Raw genomic sequence first — 21,996 nt, 5'->3', positions numbered from 1 at the left:
GTTTATGTCCCTATACTACAAATGATCCAGAAAATGTTCAAACACACAGACATCCTTGACAGAATCAAGGAAACCAAGATCTCACAAAAGGGGCTTTACATGAGCCATCGAGATGGCTCATATTGCCAAGAGAATGACTTGTTGTCGTCTTCAGAGCTATCCCTGCCATTGCTTTTGTACATTGATGACCTTGAAATTGCAAATCCACTTGGCACTTCAAGGAAAATACACAAACTGTGCTCTGTCTACTGGGTGATGGCTGATTTGCCAGGTAAATACCAATCAGCGCTGCATGTCATTCAACTAGCAGCATTATGTAAGGTATCTGATATTCAGAGGTGTGGCTATAAAAGAGCACTTGGTCCATTGTTACAAGACATTCACACTCTTGAACAAGATGGTGTATACATTGAAGGCCTTGGTCAGTCAGTTCGGGGTACTGTTTTATGCGTCTCGTCTGATAATCTTGCAGCTCATGCATTAGCAGGCTTTGTGCAGTCTTTCAGGGAAGGATATATTTGTCGATTCTGCAACGCTACAAGAGAAAAATTCAGTCTCATGATGTTGTAGATGGTGAATTTAGTCTAAGGACAAAAGCCAGTCATGACCGAAACGTGCAGGATGTTATGCAAGCCGGGGATGGTAAAAGTCAGTTGGGTGTAAAAGGGGACTGTATCTTGCGCGAGAGTTTGCAGTATTTTCATACAACTACTGGCTTCCCACCGGATGTCCTGCATGATCTTTTTGAGGGCATTGTGCCTGTGGAGTTGGCCTTGTGTATTAAGGAGATGATTAGACTCAAATATTTTACCCTTGAGTATTTGAACAGGAAGATTGTGTCATTCCCCTACCAATACACAGACAAGAGTGACAAACCAAAGCCTCTCTCAAAAACCTTTGCTGGAAAAGGGACCATTGGTGGCAATGGCCACGAAAATAGCGCATTGTTGAGACTACTCCCATTGATGATCGGTAACAAGGTTCCTGAGAAAGATGGTGCTTGGACTGTATTGATGGATTTGAAAGACATTGTGGAGCTGGTGCTGTCACCAACGTTTGATGATGAAACTATCCAGTATTTGCAAACTAAGATACAGGATCACAGACAAATTCTTCAGGATGTTTTCCCTGCATTGAGACTACGCCCTAAGCATCATTATGTCGAACACTACCCAGATCTTATACGTTGTTTTGGGCCTCTTGTCCATTTGTGGACTATGAGATTTGAGGGCAAACATCGCTTTTTCAAGCGTGTTGTACATGACACACAAAACTTCAAGAATGTGTTAAAAACACTAGCAACTAGGCATCAGCACATGGTGGCATACTATCTCAGTGCACCATCATTCTTTAAACCACATCAGCAGACATCAAATGTCTCTTCTGTCTTGGTTTCAGAGCTTCCTGAGGTTGCAAAAGAGCACATTGGACAACAAACAGACAGCCACATGATTTACAACACATCCAGGATCATTTTTGATGGCACTAATTATGATGTTGGGATGTTTGTATCTGTAGGGCAGGAGGGGGGTCTGCCTCAGTTTAGCAAAATCGAACAGATCCTCCTTGTTAACCACAATGTCACATTTCTCTGCCGAAAACACAAATCATGCTACATTGAACATTTGAGATCATTTCAACTTTACCCAGGGAATATGACTGTCCACAGCATATCAGAGCTCAATGATAGCTCACCACTTTCTGCATACAATATAGAAGGAAAACTGCTGTTGACACCAAAACGATTCATCCTGCTTCACTGAAAGTACACTTTAAGGAAAACAGTGCAACTGTATTGAAACCCCATTTTAACATGGCAGGTATACAGTTTTTGCCCACATAAACAGAAATCTATAATGTCATATAGAGACTACTTTTGGTAAAAGATGATGAGTACCTACGTTGATATTTTTTGTATGCATTACATCTATGTAAATAAATGTCCCTCTTTTTCTATTTCAATACCTCATTGTGTCTCTCAGATGATGGCAGCATCCCAGAAATTCCTGCTGCGAGTTTATATTGCTACAGATGTTGCCATAAAGGTAACTCTGACTGGAGCGGCCAGAGTCAGTTGAAGAGCTAATCAACATACTGCGTGAGAAAGTCAAGCCAAAACTGGACTTCGAGTTTACCCTGCAGTATGAGGATCCTGACTTTGGTGGACAACTTAGCTGTCTCCTTGATATCCAAGAATTACCAGAGAAGGGCACTTTGAAAGTAGTCACATCGGAGAGTGATATTAGCTCATGTGCAAGTTCCGATACAGACATCCTTCCTCATGTGTCAGTAAGAGAGCGTCAGAAGACCTGGCCTGACATTTTCCCTGTACCCACTTTTTCCTATGAAGTAGAACATGTGCTTGGAGAGGGAAACAGTGCCTTTGAGACATATGGAAAGACATTGAAGTTAAACAGAGGCCAAAAGCACAACATCTTGGAGAGTATGGCTGCAGTGATGCACAACTTCAAACCTTACCCAAGTGACAGGGACGTGGGTATGGCAGCGGAGGCTCTTGTAACGGCTCATCCATGTCTTAAAGAGCTTGGAAGTGTTAGTGGATGGTACGGATGGAAGATTTTCCTGAAGTTTAAGATGGGGAATTATCGTACCAAGTTGGCCAGATCTGGATGTGTGGAGGTGGCTGTCAACGCAGGCAAAAGAGCATCAACAACCCTGACAAAGATCACCCCCACTCGAAAATAAAAAGAGCCAGACGAGCTGAAGTGAATTACCTTCCAAACTTTCCCAGAGGAGAAAACCAGACCAGTCTTGAAGAAATGAGAATCCAGATTTTGCAGGAAGTTGAGAAAAGTGAGAAGAACCTCATCTTAATAGAAAAGCTCATGCAGATGACTTTTGCCCTTCGTCGCCAGGAGATCGTTCAAGAAAATCCCTTGGTCAGGGACTTTTTAGAGAAATGGCCGGCCCTCCGGATGGAATCACAGGTAAAACACAGATGCTCTCAGACCTTTTAATCTTTCTCTTTTCTGCCCCTTGTCACATCTTTCTCATAGTCTGCACACCGTTTCCCAATTGTGCTTGCAGAAACTGCCTACTTTGCACACAATGGAACAGTGTTGTTGTTCAATGTTAATATATTATAAAACGATATTTATTTTTATAATATAAATAATAATACAAATTAAATGAATACTTTGATATGATCATGTTGTAATATATTTTTACGGAAACAACAAAACCGGTTGCATCACTAATAATTTTACAATTGCATATCCATTAATGATCTTTATACATTTGTGTGTTCCTGTAGGTTTCTGCTGAGTTTCAACGAATCACAAACGTCAACCTACGGAACCAGTTCTTTTCTGAACTAGACAGACACACCCTGCGACTGATTGCCTTGTACAGGCAGAAGGCGGCACGCACTGGCAAGGTATCTGAGGCCCTGCGTGAAATCCTAAGGATTTGTGATCTCCAGGTGAGTTTACTAGAAGTTTGGTCCAAATATCAATGCTTATTTACTTTTACACAAAAACCACATTCATTCAAATTCACATCATAAACAGATAATGTAAAATATACTGGATTGTATTTTTCAGAAGAGTGTCACAAATATAACGATAACAGATAGGGAACACATTTTTTTTTAATTAGACAACAATCAAAAATAAACATGTATATATTAATTAAAAAAAAGCCATTGCTTTTTAATTATGCTAGTTTTTGCTTGTCTTTCCAGGAAGTACAGGATGTCCACATGAAACGCAATGCAGCCCTTCGAGCCCTCCCATTATACCTGCGTGAGGAGGACCCACAGTTCTTCAAGTCTTACGATACGATACGATACGATACGATATACTTTATTGTCAGATCAAGTCTGAAATTTGACTTGTGTCACAGCAGCTCCATGTCCAACATCAACAGACAAATAAGCATACACAAATACATGAAACACAAACATTTAACATAGCAGCACAATCAGTGAGAGAAAAACATGCTCAAAGAGCCTTGGAGCGTAAGTATTTACTGCTAGTGAGGTCAGAATGTGTGCTTGTAAGAAACTGTTTAGCTATTTTACCCTTCCAGTTTTAAAAAAAACAAACAGACGGGAGCAATCAAAAATATTTTCAGATATATAAAAGAAAGGTTCACCGAAACACATTTTTGAAATACCTTCCTATATACTTACCTGTTGAGGAATATGTGAATGAGATTGTTTAGTTACTTCAAGTCAACCTTACAGTTGGACTCTATGCATTTCCAGGCAGAGGAGGTGGACCGGCCAGACATCACCAACACACCGGTTGCTATTGTCAGCATGGTCACCGAGGGCACTCCAAGTGAAGTTGATCTCAGTCCGGCAAGTACTGCTATTCTGGTGGAAGGTGATTTCGTCATCAGCAATATCCCCAGGATGGCGGATTCCTTTGCATTGTTGTTCGGCTTGATGTACGTGTTACATTTGGACTACCCCAAGAAACTCATCAACACTTTCACTTTCATACAGAAAGTGCTCATGGGCCTTGAAGATGGTAAACCACTGAAACCCTGCCTACTCAATCTAAAAAATGACCTGTTACTGAGAGAGTAGGCCGTGTTACAGGTTGAAACTTTTGCACATGCCAATGTGTTGCACAGTTAATTATTTGATAGTTTGTTGCTTAAAGCAGTTTAATGTTTATATTTGGTAGAATATGTATTTCCCCTAAATCTACCTCAGTTGTTCATGCTTGCACAGAAAGTGCTGATGGGCCTTGGGCTGCCTACTCAATCTAAAAAAAGTACCTGTTACTGAGAGAGTAGGCCGTGTTACAGGTTGAAACTTTGCACATGCCAATATTTGTGTTGCACAGTTAATTCGTTGCTTAAAGCAGTTGAATGATGTTTACATTTGGTAGAATATGTCTAAATCTACCTCAGTTGTTCATGTTTGCACTGAAAGTGCTGATGGTCCTTGATGGTGGTAAACCACTGAAACCCTGTGCCTACAGTTGTTCATCTTTGCACTTTAACTCCAATGGCACGCCATTTGAGAATTTATTTCATATCCTTGATATCAGACAGCAATTACCTACACTAACTGGCTCTTTGATTGCACTTGTTAGATATATGGTCACACTAGTTTGACATTCTGCTAGTTGAATAACACATTACACTAGTCACTCTTTTTCAGCCATTAGTGGCACTTTTGTCTGACTAGTTACTACATAAGCCTTACTAGTGATGCCAGGAGCAGCATCAAAGTCCCAACTTGTAAGATTTGTTGATGAACTAATGACCCTCTGACTGTACTAGTGACACTAAAAGTTAACAGCACTGCAAAAACTCAAGTTGGGACTTTAGTGCTGCTCGTGGCGTCACTAGTAAAGCTTATGTGGTAACTAGTCGGACAAAAGTGCCACTCGTTGCTGAAAAAGAGTGACTAGTATAATTGTGTATTCAACTAGTAAAGCAGAGTGCCAAACTAGTGTGACCATATATCTAACAAGTGAAATCAAAGAGCCAACTAGTGTAGGTAGCTGCCGTCTGATATCAAGGATATGGAATACATACTCAAACGGCTTGCAAAACTCCTTGAAATGTTTCTTTTTACAAATAGAAAATATAACTAATTTGTATTAATTTTACTTTTTTGTGAACAATAAGTACCTTTTGAAAAGTACATTTTAATTTTATTTTGAAATGTAACTTACAGTTTGATGGTCTTTTAAAAAAAAAAATGTGCAGTAAGAAATTGCATGTTTTAGAATTCATGTTTTGATTGGATGAACAATTTAAGACTGAATAAATAAAAAAAACTAAAGTCTACAGAAGTTGTTGAAGTATTTTGTACTTAAAAAAATAAATAAGAAAATATTGGCCAATGAGTTATCTAGAAATATATTTGTTGATTTCAATATTCATGCATTTAAGTACTTTTGCATCAAACTAATTCATTATGGAGAAATTAAAACTGTTAAATGTGTTAAACAATGTTTATAAGTACAGTATACTTAAATAATACACAAATAATAATTAAAGTTTTAAGTTTAAGTAACTTATCATTTTTGATCAATCATTTACTCTATAGTCTTAAGTTAGTTTACTTAAAACTTTGGTGGTAATCAGTTTCCACAAAAGTTTTGAGTACTGTGTGTGTGTGTGTGTGTGTGTGTGTGTGTGTGTGTGTGTGTGTGTGTGTGTGTGTGTGTGTGTGTGTGTGTGTGTGTGGGTGTGTGTGTGTGTGTGTGTGTGTGTTTGTGTGTGTGTGTGTGTGTGTGTGTGTGTGTGTGTGTGTGTGTGTGTGTGTGTGTGTGTGTGTGTGTGTGTGTGTGTGTGTGTGTGTGTGTGTGTGTGTGAGTAGAGAGCCGTCAGGGCCCTCTAGGCCCTGATATATTTTTTTTTATATATATATGTTGTTTTATGTTTCATGTGGAACCTATATGCTGCAGGTCTCCCTTGAAAAAGAGATCTATGATCTCAATGGGACCAATCTGGTTAAATAAAGGTATGAAATGAAATGAATGTTGCAGCTCAGCTGATTCTGGATTGATGGCAAAGGGAGAGGGACTTAAGTGAGAGTGAAAACACAAGGTACGTTTAATACTACTGTTTTATATAAGTAAACACCTTATCTCCCCAAGGCATTTCCCATCCAATAGGTGTGCTGTGTGTGTATAACCCTTTCTCCTGTCTGTTACTCCCTCTCTCAGCACAAGAACCAGAGGGGGTTCAATGGAGCCTGAATACCTGCACTGAGACCCTCACCCTGCACCCTGAGTCTCAACTCTCTGTGTTTTTCAAGCCTTTCCCTGTTTTTTTTTGTATTAAACAAAACATTAAGCTTTCCCAATGGTGTGGTTTTCGTTTTGTGAAAAAGTGCAAATCCAGTGTTTGTATATAATTACATCACATATTTTGTTGCTGTTGGTCGTGAAATTGCTCCTGCTGACTTGAGCCAGCCATTTTTTCCTCCGCTCCGTGTCAGTGGGGAAGCCGTACATTCGTACTCCTTTCTCTGAGCGATTTGAGCATCCCCAGGCAGCACAGCAAACCATGGTGGCTACTAGGAGGCAGCACAGCAAACCAGGACAACACGGAGGAAAAGGCACCGACAAACTGCATGATATGCTATTCAATGTTTATTGAATTCCATGTATTTGCAATGGATGTTCCTAAAACAACACATTTATCATCATCATCATCATCATCATCATCATCATCATCATCATCATCATCATCATGCTGCTGCTGCTGCGAGTCATTTGATAGTCTCCTGTCCTTTCTGAAAGCCATAAAGATGACATTAGTCATTTAGATAGCTTGTGTCCTCAATTACCAGGGGATTACTGAAACTACCATGAATTTAAGAAAATTGTAGAAATTAATCTAATCTGAATTTTAAAGCATTACTTTAGATCCCTCCCTCTAAATGTATCAATAAACATTAGAAAGTGATGCTCCTGACTACCATACAAGTTTAAGAAGATAATATTGGTTTGAAAGAATTCAAAGCTATAAATAAACAGCAACAGGCTCTTTAACCAAGGCACTGTTAGCCTAACATGTAAACTAGTTGTTCCCACTAATCCTAATATTATCACTTAATATTAGCAAAATCGATTTTATTTTTTAAAACATATTGATGTAAATACATACACATATCGATTTGTTGTATAAATATTGCAAATCAAAACCTTTATTCACTAATAATTACCAAAAATCGTAGTTCTATCTCCTGTTATCAATGCATTCACATTGCCCGCCATGAACTTCCGGGGAACGATCCTCGTCTACATGAACCACGTGACGATAACCGTTTTTGGACTTCCGTTGTCGTAACTCTTCTATTATATGGCTCTGGGCCAGCTATAGTAACTCAACGAGAGAGTAATGTCAAATGACAGTACAATTGACCAATCATATCTTCCCTCTAAATGGGCGGGCTTTATTTCCGCGGACTTTATGACAGGTTCCGCCCGCTGTGAGGTCTATGCAAGGGGTGCAGTGACGCGTCCTAAAACCCAGAAGTAAGCTTCGCTCGGATTCCCTCGACAGAAAGCAATGGGATTTCTCCATAGGGTTTTGGAAAATAGCTCGAAATAAGGTCTGTGGAAAACGAACCTGTTAGATAAATGCACGTTGTGTTCAGCCGGATAATATCCACATGTCTATCCTACTTTTTTTGATTCATAAATCTAATCGATAGATTTATGATTAGTATAAATTCGTTCATGATGGCTCACTTCAGTGATAGTGATGACATCGTTGCGAAATTATTAACCGAGTCATTTTCAAGATTGAGTTACAATGATAAACTGGAGTGGCAAAGGATCAGCTGAATGACCCGCAAGTGCTTCATCCAAAAGGACAGGAGGATGGACTTTGTGTTTCAGTGATTTGATCATCAAAGGTAGGCCTAAGTCATTTTCAATGTGGGCTGCTGTGCCGACTTAATTCATTTGTAATTGCTACTTGGCTGTGAGTGCAATGTCATGATAGGTGTTTATATACATTTAAAATGGTGTTGTTTTGTGTGGTAGAGGGTCGCTGTCATTGATGCGTTTTGCACCCCAGACCACTGTTTTGATATTCCGCTGAAGTATACGTTGAGACGTAATATCTCTTCTTTTTTTTCGAGGGAAGGGGGGGTCAGAGGGCCTAGGTATAAAAGTCACGGCTCGCCACTGATGTGTGTGTTCGTTCTCTTGTCAGTCTTGACCTTCAGGCTCAGCGTGAAGCGTCAGGCTCCATGGTGTGTGTGATGTTTGTTCCCTTGCATAGAGCACAGTGTGTTTAATGAATGTTCAAAGAGCTCCAGCTTTGTTTCACAGTCCCCAATGTGTCCCTCACATTCCTCTGTGGTGTGTATGAATATTGAGCTGGTTAAAAGACATCGGCCAGATGGAGGGAGTTATGAGGAAACCTTTTATTTCAGAATCAGATTTTTTTAACAGTTATTCCATTTAAGAAAAATATAATGAAATTAAATACAAATATTTAAAGTTTAAATGTGCACTTGTACAATACGTAACTACAATCAATAAGTAAAACATTTAGTAATGTAATTAGTACAATATTAAAATTGAATATTCTCCAAATATCTAAGTCCTACATATTAAAGAAGAAACTCCAAGAGATTTAAATGACACATTTACAAGAAAAAAAACATCTTAATTACATTTCTGTCACAATAATTATAATTAATCTCATAAAGTACCCAACCAAAGAAAAATGTTTTTTGTTAATTTGAAAACTGTTAAGGCTTTACAAAGGCGTGGAATTAAATGCACGATGCAGAGACAAACAAAGTATCAAAATAAAGTGTTTTAATGTAATCAGGTAACAACACACTGAATACATAATGTAACAAAACAAACACTCAATAAACTGTCTAACCTATACTATCAAAAAACGACTTACTTAACCTAACTCTCTATGGACGATAACTCTAAGGACAATGACAAAATATCTTAACGCTGGAATGCTTGACAATCTGGCAACGAGACAGGGGAAGACGAGAACTATACTAGACAGACAACACCAGGTGAAGACAATTTAGACAATCACAACAGCGGGAAAACAGACAAGGCAGGAAACGTACTTTGGACACATGAGGGTAGACAAGACTATCAAAATAAAACAGGAACCTATCTAAACACAGAACATAACATCTAAACTAGGGAAGAATCTTTAGCAGAGCCGTCTACGCACAACAGTACCCTCCCCTCTAGGGACGACACCTGACGGCCCTGGGACCTCCGGATGACACCTGTAGTAGTCCTCGATTAAGTCTTTGCCCACGATAAAACTGGACGGGACCCAGGACCGTTCTTCAGGACCGTAGCCCTCCCAATCAACCAGAAATTGACGACCTCTGCCTCGATTTCTCACTGACAGGAGACGTTTGACAGAGTACACCGGACCGCCATCAACAACACGGGGGGGGGGGGGGGGAACCAGGGGACTGTCCAGAACCGGCTTGATTCGGCTGACGTGGAACGTTGGATGAACCCGTAGTGACCTGGGCAGACGGAGACGGACAGATACAGGATTGATTATTTTAGTGACAGGAAATGGACCCACAAACCTTGGAGCGAGCTTCTTTGACAAGACCCTGAGTGGCAGATCCTTTGTGGACAACCACACCCGCTGCCCCGGTCTGTATGTAGGTGCCGCCCGCCGCCGTTGATCCGCCACCGTCTTCATCCGAGCCGAATTCCTCAGGAGGACCCGACGAGCTGCAGCCCAGACACGGTGGCATCTTCTGACTAAGGCGTGAGCAGATGGCACCACCACCTCCTCAGTTTCTGAGAATAGAGGAGGCTGATAGCCAAAGACACAGTGAAAGGGAGACAGACCGGTAGCAGAGGTGGGCAAAGAGTTGCGTGCATACTCCACCCATGTCAGATGCTCGCTCCAGGTTGCAGGGTTCTGAGAAACCAGGCAGCGCAGGCACGTCTCCAGCTCCTGATTCAGCCGTTCCGTCTGTCCGTTGGACTGGGGATGATAACCTGAGGTGAGGCTGACGGACGCTCCCAGGAGGGTGCAAAACTCCTTCCAGAACCTGGAGGAAAACTGAGGACCTCGATCCGACACAATGTCTCTGGGAATACCATGAATACGGACAACATGAGTCAATAACGCCTGAGCAGTCTCTTTAGCTGACGGCAACTTTGGCATGGCAATAAAATGGACCATCTTAGAGAACCTGTCCACTACAGTGAGGACAGTGGTGTTACCCTTGGATGGAGGAAGACCCGTGACAAAATCCAACAAATGTCAGACCAGGGCCTGCTGGGAACGGGGAGAGGCTGCAGCAGTCCCATCTGTGATTTTGATGACGTCTTGTTCCTGGCACAAACTACGCAGGCAGCCACATATATTCGGAGACATCCAAAACCTCTGTCGAACGACGAATACGGTCCGCTTGACCCCTGGATGACAAGTGAGCAGTAATGTGTGAGACCAATGAATAACCTGTGACCGCATGGATTCAGGCACGAATAGCCTGTCCAATGGACAGCCACTAGGTTTCGGCCCCTCACCATTGACACGTTTCACCTGATCTACTATAGGCCATGTCACCACCCCAACCACACGGGAGAGTGGAAGGATTGGCTCTGGATCCTTGGCCATGGGCTCTGGGTCATGGAGGCGTGAGAGGACGTCAGGTTTGCCATTCTTGGACCCAGGTCTGAAAGACAATGTAAAGTCAAAACGGTTAAAAAAAAGTTGCCACCGGGCCTGGCGTGAGTTCAACCTCTTAGCTTTGCGGATGTATTGAAGGTTCTTGTGGTCGGTCCAAACCAAGAACGGCTGTGGCGCCCCCTCAAGCCAGTGCCTCCACTCCTCCAGAGCCATCTTGACTGCCAACAGCTCTCGGTTTCCGACGTCGTAGTTTCTCTCTGCGGGAGATAGTTTGCGAGACAAAAAGGCACAAGGATGCATCTTATGATCCCCAGCCGCTCTCTGTGAGAGAATGGCCCCCACCCCATCATTGGAGGCATCCACCTCCACAACAAACTGTCGTTGAGGATCAGGAACAGTCAGTATGGGAGCTGTGGTAAACCTTCTTTTTAACTCATTAAAAGCCTCCTCGGCCCTGAGGCCCCACACAAAGTTAACCCCTGGTGAGGTCAGTGCATGAAGGGGAGCAGCAACAGAGCTAAAGTTCCTAATACATCGTCTGTAGAAGTTAGCAAACCCCAAAAACTGCTTACGTAATTTATGAATCGGTTCCCTTTTTAAATTGATCTTTAATTCACAGTTAGTGCTCCATTAATTAGTCAGTAATTGCTATTATATTACATTAAAAAAAAAGTATTAAAGGTGGGGTAGGTAATTTTGAGAAACCGGCTCGAGATCGCTAGAATTTGAAAATACACAATCGGAGAAAATCTGCCACTTCCTTATAGAGCCCCTCCTCCAACACACACGAACGCACACATGACCAATGAGGGCACGAGATAAGTTTGGCCCCGATGGGAGGCTGACAGGCAGGTAGGTTTGTACTTTTTACAGTATTACGGGTTCTCCAGATGACATTTTTTTATGGATTTTTTGTCAAAGCACTTCAGATATTCATTGCTATCGGGATGTTAAGAGCATTCCATGGAATATAACAAAAAGTGTATCTCGAGCCGGTTTCTGAAACTTACCTACCCCACCTTTAAGTCGGCATAAAAACATCTGCAGGTTCAATATGAAACCTATAGAACGAACAGAAATCCTCGTTTTTAGATCATTATCGTGCACCTGAGTAACTGCAGTTTTCTATAATCTGGTTTACTGGCACTAGGTCGGGAGGGGGGGGGTGGCACGGAGGAACGATGCACAGATTAAGATAAAGTGAGAAACATATGAGACAGCTGGAGAGAATTACAGTCAACCTTGAGGGATTTCATTATCCCGCTCTGACTCAATTATCCAATCGATGGATTGAATTAAGGCGGTGCCGCGTTTTCCGTCTTCTGTCTGCCTGATGTCCTCTGTAATGGCTGTCATGGCACCTCGCTGATAACATTCATTTTTAGAGGCTACATGTATTTATTCTTTGTGGTTTTTAAATGTATTTAAGTTTATTTGATAGGCACATACAAACATTGGTCTGTGCCAGAGGTGAACACACAGTTCCTCATATCTGTTCAGAAACTAGACAAAAGTTAAACAAGTACAAACCACAGACTGTCTGTGTCATGGCGAATACAGTCGCTGGTTTATTTATGTCTGTATAGGCCATTGTTGTGAGTGTGGACGGTCGGATACTGCGTTAGCTTAGCCGATCTCCATTTAGAAAACACGCATTTTAAAAGGTTTTTCGCATGCCGTCTGTCTGCAGAATTGTCAAAGCATTAACTCATGGTTTTTACTAACCGGTATCAGTATGTTGTGGGTTTTTTAAACAGATATATTTTTTTTTTTTATTGAGTCAGGCACAATGAGTTTACATTTATACAGTCAATATTTTTATTTATTTTTCCCCTTTCCCTCCCTCCCCGTCCTAGCTAGTCAAATAAATAACTAACTAAATAAATAAGATAGATACCTGTATAGGTAAAAGTAAAGTAATATAAAAGATAATATTAAAAGAAAGGTTTGTGTGCCCTGATGAACCTGGGGGCTGTGTTGTCTGGAACCTTGTGTTCCTGGTAGGGTCTCCCATGGCAAATTGGTCTCAGGCAAGGGGCCAGACTAAGATTGGTTCAAAAGACCTCATGAAAGGAAAAACAAGAAGTGAGGATACCCGGCCCGGAGGAAGCCCGGGGTCCCCTTCTGGAGCCAGGCCCAGAAGGAGGACTCGTCGGCGAGCGTCTGGTGGCCGGGCTTGCCACGGAGCCCGGCCGGGCCCAGCCCGAAAAGGCAACGTGGGCAACACCTCCGCTTCTCTGTCCCGCGGGCCCACCACCTACGGGAAACATCGATGGGGTCGGGTGCGCTGCCAGACGGGTGGCAGTGAAAGCGGAGGGTCTCGACGGACCAGACCCGGGCGGCAGAAGCTGGCTTTGGGGACGTGGAACGTCACCTCTCTGGGGGGGAAGGAGCCGGAGCTTGTGCGGGAGGTGGAGCGGTACCAGTTGGATCTGGTTGGGCTCACCTCTACGCACAGCGTCGGCTCTGGAACCTTACTTCTGGATAGGGGTTGGACTCTATTCTTCTCCGGAGTTGCTCAAGGTGTGAGGCGCCGGGCGGGTGTGGGGATACTCACAAGTCCCCGGTTAGGTGCTTCGTTGTTGGAGTTTACCCCAGTGGACGAGAGGGTCGCCTCCCTACGCCTGCGGGTTATGGGGGGGAAAACTCTGACTGTTGTGTGTGCTTATGCACCCAACAGCAGTTCAGAGTATTCGGCCTTCTTGGAGACCCTGGAAAGAGTCCTGTATGGGGCTCCTGAAGGGGACTCCTTAGTCTTGCTGGGAGACTTCAACGCACATGTGGGCAATGATGGAGACACTTGGAGGGGCGTGATTGGGAGGAACGGCCCCCCTGATCTGAACCGGAGTGGTGGTTTGTTACTGGACTTCTGTGCTAGTCATGGATTGGCCATAACAAACACCATGTTCGAACATAAGGATGCTCATAAGTGTACGTGGTACCAGAGCACCCTAGGCAGAAGGTCCATGATCGATTTCGTTATCGTATCATCGGACCTGAGGCCGTATGTTTTGGACACTCGGGTAAAGAGAGGGGCGGAGTTGTCAACTGATCACCATCTGGTGGTGAGTTGGGTCGAGTGGCGGGGGAAGCCTCTGGATAGACCTGGTAAGCCCAAACGTGTAGTTCGGGTGAACTGGGAACGTCTGGAGGAGGCCCAAGTTCAGGAGGCCTTCAACTCACACCTCCGGCGGAGCTTTTCGGGCATTCCTGTGGAGGTTGGGGACATTGAACCAGAGTGGTCGGTGTTCAAAGCCTCTATTGCCGAAGCCGCGGTGGGGAGCTGTGGTCTCAAGGTCTTAGGTGCCTCAAGGGGCGGTAACCCTCGAACCTCCTGGTGGACACCGGTGGTCAGGGAAGCCGTCCGACTGAAGAAGGAGGCCTTCAGGGATTTGTTATCCCGGGGACTCCCGAAGCAGTTGCAAGGTACCGACAGGCCCGAAGGGCAGCAGCCTCATCCGTGGCCGAGGCAAAGCAGCGGGTGTGGGAGAAGTTCGGAGAAGACATGGAGAAGGACTTTCGGGCGGCACCAAAGTTGTTCTGGAAAACTGTCCGACACCTCAGGAGGGGGAAGCAGGGAACCATCCAAGCTGTGTACAGTAAGGATGGGACGTTGTTGACCTCAACTGATGGAGTGTTGGGACGTTGGAAGGAACACTTTGAGGAACTCCTGAACCCGACAACTCCGCCCTCTATGTTAGAGGCAGAGCTGGAGTATGACGGGGGATCAACGCCAATCTCCCGGGGGGAGGTCACTGAGGTCGTCAAACAACTCCACAGTGTCAAAGCCCCGGGGGTGGATGAGATCCGCCCGGAAATGCTGAAGGCTCTGGGTGTTGAGGGACTGTCATGGTTGACACGTCTCATCAACGTTGCGTGGAAGTCGGAAACGGTACCGAAGGAGTGGCAGACCGGGGTGGTGGTCCCCCTTTTCAAAAAGGGGGATCAGAGGGTGTGTGCCAATTACAGAGGCATCACACTACTCAGCCTCCCCGGGAAAGTTTACTCCAAGGTACTCGAAAGGAGGGTCAGGCCGATTGTCGAACCTCAGATTGAGGAGGAACAATGCGGATTCCGTCCTGGTCGTGGAACGACGGATCAGCTTTTTACTCTCGCAAGGATCCTGGAGGGGGCCTGGGAGTACGCTTATCCGTTCTACATGTGTTTTGTAGACTTGGAGAAGGCGTATGACCGGGTTCCCAGGGAGTTACTGTGGGAGGTGCTGCGGGAGTATGGGGTGAGGGGGTCTCTACTCAGGGCCATCCAATCTCTGTACTCCCAAAGCGAGAGCTGTGTCCGGGTCCTCGGCAGTAAGTCGGACCCATTTCCGGTGAGGGTTGGCCTCCGCCAGGGCTGCGCTTTGTCACCAATCCTGTTTGTAATATACATGGATCGGATTTCGAGGCGTAGTCGTGGGGGGGGGGGTCTGCAGTTCGGTGGACTAAGGATTGCACCACTGCTTTTTGCAGATGATGTGGTTCTGATGGCTTCATCGGTCTGCGACCTTCAGCACTCACTGGATCGGTTCGCAACCGAGTGTGAAGCGGCTGGGATGAGGATCAGCACCTCCAAATCTGAGGCCATGGTTCTCAGCAGGAAACCGATGGACTGTCCACTCCAAGTAGGGAATGAGTCCTTACCCCAAGTGAAGGAGTTCAAGTATCTCGGGGTCTTGTTCTCGAGTGAGGGATCAATGGAGCGTGAGATGGGCCGGAGAATCGGAGCAGCGGGAGCGGTATTGCAGTCGCTTTACCGCACCGTTGTGACGAAAAGGGAGCTGAGCCGGAAGGCAAAGCTCTCTGTCTACCGGGCCATTTTCGTTCCTACCCTCACCTATGGTCATGAAGGATGGGTCATGACCGAAAGAACGAGATCGCGGATACAAGCGGCCGAGATGGGTTTCCTCCGCCGGGTGGCTGGTGTCTCCCTTAGAGATAAGGTGAGAAGTTCGGTCATCAGGGAGGGACTCGGAGTTGAGCCGCTCCTCCTTCGCGTCGAAAGAAGCCAGTTGAGGTGGTTCGGGCACCTAGTTAGGATGCCACCTGGGCGCCTCCCTAGGGAGGTGTTCCAGGCACGTCCAGCTGGGAAGAGACCAAGGGGTAGACCTAGGACCAGGTGGAGGGATTATATCTCTTCGCTGGCCTGGGAGCGCCTTGGGATCCCCCAGTCAGAGCTGGTTGATGTCGCCAGGGAAAAGAAAGTTTGGGGCTCTCTGCTGGAACTGCTACCCCCGCGACCCGACCACGGATAAGCGGGAGAAGATGGATGGATGGATGGATGGATATTAAAAGAAAATGCATAGATAAGGGAACAAAGAATAGTAACAGTAATACTTGTACCCATATATACTCATATGTATACCCACATGTACACATGCACATACATACACGTCCCTACCTACATACATGTATACAAAGACAGAACAAATAAATAAAAATAAAAAATTTATATAAAAAGAGACACAAGAAAAAAAACAAAAAAAAAAACATACATTCGTATTTCCCCCTCTTTCTCCTTAATGTAGTGTCTTAAGTTCAGCTATGTAGGCTATCATAGAGCTCCAGACAGATTCAAATAGTTTTGAGGAGCCCCTCAGGTTATATTTAATCTTCTCCAAGTTCAGGTACAACATTAGATCTTTAAGCCATTGAGATGCTTTAGGTGGTATAGAAGATTTCCATTCTAGGAGTATTCTTCTTCGTGCTAAAAGAGATGCAAAGGCTATACTGTCCTTAGTTTTCCTCTTCAACATTCGGTGGCCAGGTATTACTCCAAAAATGGCAGTTTCTGCACATGGTGTCAATACCACGTCCAAGGCCTCAGTAAGGTGATTGAAAATGCTTGTCCAGTATCCTTGTAGGCGAGGACAAGACCAAAACATATGAGTCATGTTTGCTGGTGACATGTGGCATCTGTTACAGGTGTCCGTAACATTTGGATATATTTTGGAGAGTTTAGAGTTGGTGTAATAGATACGGTGGACAACTTTTAGTTGTATAAAATTGAGCCTGGCACAGGACGTACTATTGTTCACTCTCGCTAATGCGCCATCCCAGACCTCATCATCTATGGCTTGGACTAGTTCCTCTTCCCAATGTTGTTTGATTTTACCAAGCGATGTTTCTGTGAGACGGGAGACGGAATTGTAAATTCATGAAATCAGACCTTTTTCGATTGTTAAAGTGTCCAGAATTGAGTCAATTATTGAATCCGGAGGGATATTGGGGAATGAAGGGTTGTTTAGTTTAACCCAGTTTCGGACCTGGAAGTAGCGAAATAGATGAGTGCTTGGAAGGCAAAATTTGTCAGAGAGTTGGCTAAAGCTACCGAAAACATTGTTAATGTAAAGGTCCCTTACTCTTATAAGACCTACTCTCTGCCACATAGAGAAGGCCCCATCAGTGTAAGGGGGGAGAAAGAGATGGTTGTTGCGAGTGGGACTATGTATAGAGGATCCACAGAGTCCATGAGCCTAGGCCCCATCAGTGTAAGGGGGGAGAAAGAGATGGTTGTTGCGAGTGGGACTATGTATAGAGGATCCACAGAGTCCATGAGCCTTTCTGAATTGGGACCAAATTCTTAGGGTGGAAACAACAATCGGGTTATTCGAATATTGAGTTGGCCGGCTGGGTAATTTAGATGTAAGCAAAGCCAAGAGTGAGGTATTAGGACAGGATTTGGCTTCAAGCTCACACCAACTCAATGTTGGTTCCTTAGTCCATAGAATTATTTTGTGGATATTGGCTGCCCAATAGTAGTGTCTTATATTTGGAAGCGCTAATCCTCCTGTAGATCTATGCCTTTGTAAAAGCTCTTTCCTAATTCTAGGTGTCTTCCCTTGCCATAAAAAAGAGGAGATTAGTTTGTCTATTTTACGAAAAAGTGATTTTGGTAGGAAGACTGGCAGACATTGAAAGAGGTACAGAAAGCGAGGGAGGACGTTCATTTTGATACAGTTTACCCTCCCAGCAATAGTTAAATGTAAATGATTCCACCTTTCCAAATCATATTTGAGCTTGTCAATTAGTGGTGGGAAGTTATCTTTTTAAAGGTCTGAGAGTTTTCCACTTATATTCACGCCTAAATACTTAAAATTACTCCTAGACATCTTGAAGGTGAAGAGTCTATCGGGGATCTGAAGGGCCAGGTCATTTACGGGGAAACACTCACTCTTGGAAAAGTTTAGCTTGTACCCTGAGAAGGTTCCGAATCGGGTTAACAGATCTATTATCTGAGGAATGGTAGATATAGGGTTAGAAATGAACAGTAGTAAATCGTCAGCGTATAACGAGAGTATGTGTTCAGAGCCATATCTGGTAATTCCTTGTGTAAAGCTGGACGATTTAAGCGCAATTGATAGTGGTTCGATTGCCATAGCGAATAGTAACGGGCTTAGAGGGCAACCCTGGCGAGTACCTCTACCTAGTGTAAAATATTGAGAACTTATCCCGTTAGTACTCACTGAAGCCTTGGGTGAAGAGTATAACAATGCTATCCATGAGACAAATTTGGATCCAAGGCAGAACCTCTTAAGGACCTCAAATAGAAAGCCCCACTCCACCCTGTCGAACGCTTTCTCTGCATCCAATGAGACCACCACCTCTGGTGTCTCCTTGGATGCAGGAGAGAGGAGGATGTTGAGAAGGCGACGGATGTTGGAGAAGGAGTATCGGCCTTTCATAAACCCAGTTTGGTCTAATGATATAATGTTTGGCGTGACTGATTCAAGGCGTATGGCTAGTATTTTAGCCAGGATCTTATAGTCCACATTCAGAAGGGAGATGGGGTGATAGGAGCTACATTCAGAATTATCCTTGCCTGGTTTTAATAATACAATTACTACCGCCTCAGTCAGAGTTTGTGGCAACTTTCCACGGTTCAGAGAGTCTTCAAACATTCTCAAAAGAAGGGGGGTCAATTTATCAATAAATTGTTTATAAACTCAATTGGATAACCGTCTGGGCCCGGGGACTTGCCACTCTGGATCAACCTGATCGAATCAGCTATTTCACTAGGCTTTAGAGGTTGATCCAACTCACCCTCCTGAGCTGGTGTTATGGACGGAAGATTTTTTAAACAGATATGCCAGTCTCTGATAGTGTTACGTTATTATGAGAGTGCTCTCATACTTGATTCTGAAATGGTATATATTTATATAAATATATATGTGTGTGTGTGTGTATATGTCCGCATCTCATCTGTAGCCTGTTATTGTCTCATTATACCGCACTGTCAATGAATTAAAAGTAAATATATAAGTCGTCATGAACACATCTGTCCATCAGACAGAGGGCTGCTGTGCCTCCTGTCATCATTAACGGACGTCTCTTTAAAATGACCGCTCAGAGGAGAGGAGTTCTAATTTCTCTAACCGCCTGCTGCTTCCCCTCCTCTCTCCTTGGTTCTCCTCCTCGATTCCTCCGCTCGCATCTCCTGTGGGCGGGACTAAGACACGAGGATAGGGCTGCAGTCAAATAGTCCATTTAGCTTAGGAACCTTCCTAACCGAGTGAAATGACCCGGAAGTCCCTCAGTGGCAGCCATGATAAGTGCTGTTCGAATTCTCTAGATGATAGGAAAGGAGGTTTCAAACTTCCTTTATAACCTCCTTTAGCTTAGGAACCACTGGACCGCCCTCACCGAAAGGAGAGGAGAAAATGCTGCCCCACAATGCCTTGCAGCCGCAGTATTTGCCGTCACACAACAGTCGGCCAGTTAATGGCCTGTGATTCTCCAGAACACACAGATGGCCAGTCCGCCCCTGTGTAGCATGTTATTTCAATGAGAGATGAGCAGATCTCCACTGGGCTTTCAACTAATGACACAGCCACGCAAAAACTTCGGCATTTGTACAGCTTCTTATGGGTACTGCAATTTGTGAAGTGCTTTCCTCTGTGGTGAAACGATCAGCACTGCACCACGGAGGAAAGCGGCAGAAAGTCGCCTGGAGTTAAAGAGAGCAGGGCTGCATTGCATGCATGGCTTCTATTCTGCCCTTGCGTATGCATCGCACTGCATAGCTTAACAGTAGTGTTAATTTCGTTGACTAAAACTCTGACGAAATATGTTCGTCAACGACCTTTTTTTCCATGACGAAAACGAGACGATGACGAGACGGCACCGACGGCAGTAAACAATAACTGTAACGAAATCATCATGCAATATCGTTGACGAAAAGTGACGAGACGAAAATGTAGTTTACTAAATAAAAACTATGACAAAATCTCTCTTTACTTTCGTTGACGAAAAATGAGGAGACGAAATATTATCAAAGATAACGTTACATTTCTGATGGTTAGTTTTTCTCCCAGCAGTTCCATTTCCGGTGCTGCAGCACTGGCAGGGCAGCAGCTGTGTGTGTATGTGCTGCGCGCGGCGGTAGATTTGAATTACACCGGGCAGCGGCACACTGTGAACGTGAAAGACTCGGGTCTAACTCATGGTCTAACTAACTTTATTTAACAGAAAATAAAATGGCAACAACAGGGCTTGGGGCCCATTTTCGCTACAATGAGGCGGAGAAAAAAAGCGAATGCATTGTTTTATCAGAAGGGAAGCAATGTGGCCATAACACAGGTAAAAACACCACAAACCTGACCAGATACTCTCTGCAAAGCTGCATTCTTAATCATTCAACCTGTGTTTTTCATCAAATAAGGACAAGATATAATCCTATTTATTTATATATACTAAAATGACAAATTATTGGTTTTGGCTAGACTAGTTTGACTGAAATGTTCTATATAATCTGATGACTAAAAAAGACTCAACCGTTTTCATTGACAAAAAGTAGACTAAAATAATTAGTTTTCTTTGACTAAAATAAGACTAAAATGCTCAGACTTTTAGTCGACTAAATCTTGACTAAAATGTTTACTGTTTTAGTCGACTAAAATAAGACTAAAATGCTCAGACTTTTAGTCGACTAAAACTTGACTAAATAAAAACAGGATGAAGGTGACTAAATATGACTAAAACTAAAAAGAAAATTTAACACAGGACTAAGACTAAAACTAAATTAAAAAATAGCTGACGAAATTAACACTACTTAACAGATAGCTAACAAAGACTCAGAAGACAGTTGTTGAGTTGACCATTTACTGAGGCTTTGTTAGCTATCTGTTAAGCTATGCAGTGCGATGCATACGCAAGGGCAGAATAGTAAAAAAACAGATCTACTCCAAGGATTAAAACAAAATGATCTGTGGTATAGAACTGAGCTACGATGTGCTCTGCATGGCATTGCTGTGTAAACTAAAACACAAGAAGGAGAGTCGCCCTATTTGGTGCCTTAAAGCTACAGTACCGACTTTTGCCACTAGGGGGTGCCAATACCCTATGGTGTCAGAACACTCCCCGCTTGGTAAACCTGTTTACCACTATTTACATCTCTTTACCCTTGGTATCAGTAACACCACATCGCTGATGGGCCTAAGGTACTCTTTAGCTGTCCCTTGACCTAAGGTCTTCACCATGACCTTTCGCACCTTGCCGTCCGAACTTGGAATGGCCTTTACTATCAGACCAAGAGGCCAGTCATTACGTTGTGCTTGAACATCCTTTAACAAAACAACGTCACCATCCTGGAGATTAGGCCGATCCTCGGTCCACTTCCTCCGAGGCTGAAGAGTTTCCAGATATTCCTGCTTCCACCGTTTCCAGAAGGAGTTTGCCAAGCTCTGAACCTGGCGCCACCGTGCCTTACATAGGTGATCCAGTTCAAAGTCCCCCGGGGGTGTGGGTGTCACACTCGCCTTCTGGGTTAGAAGAGTAGCAGGTGAGAGTATCTCAGGAAGGTCTGTATCATAAGAGATGGGAACCAGAGGCCTGGCGTTCATTATGGCCATAACTTCAGCCATCAAAGTGGCCTGGACTTCATGGGTCAGTTTATCCTTATTCTTCA

General features: G+C 43.9%; 1 protein-coding gene across 1 annotated transcript; it reads left to right on the top strand.

Annotated features, from left to right (window-relative positions):
* The first annotated feature begins 2,667 nt into the window (after positions 1–2,667).
* On the top strand, positions 2,668–4,555 carry LOC117450540 (uncharacterized). Its single transcript, XM_071204153.1, has 4 exons — positions 2,668–2,948; positions 3,275–3,442; positions 3,704–3,829; positions 4,229–4,555. Exons 1-4 carry the CDS (start codon positions 2,781–2,783, stop codon positions 4,553–4,555), a joined length of 789 nt encoding a protein of 262 aa, XP_071060254.1. The 5' UTR covers positions 2,668–2,780.
* Positions 4,556–21,996: the final 17,441 nt, after the last annotated feature.

Source organism: Pseudochaenichthys georgianus, chromosome 8, assembly GCF_902827115.2.
Source record: "Pseudochaenichthys georgianus chromosome 8, fPseGeo1.2, whole genome shotgun sequence".
Taxonomy (NCBI): Eukaryota; Metazoa; Chordata; class Actinopteri; order Perciformes; family Channichthyidae; genus Pseudochaenichthys; species Pseudochaenichthys georgianus.
This window is presented reverse-complemented; position numbering and strand designations above follow the sequence as displayed.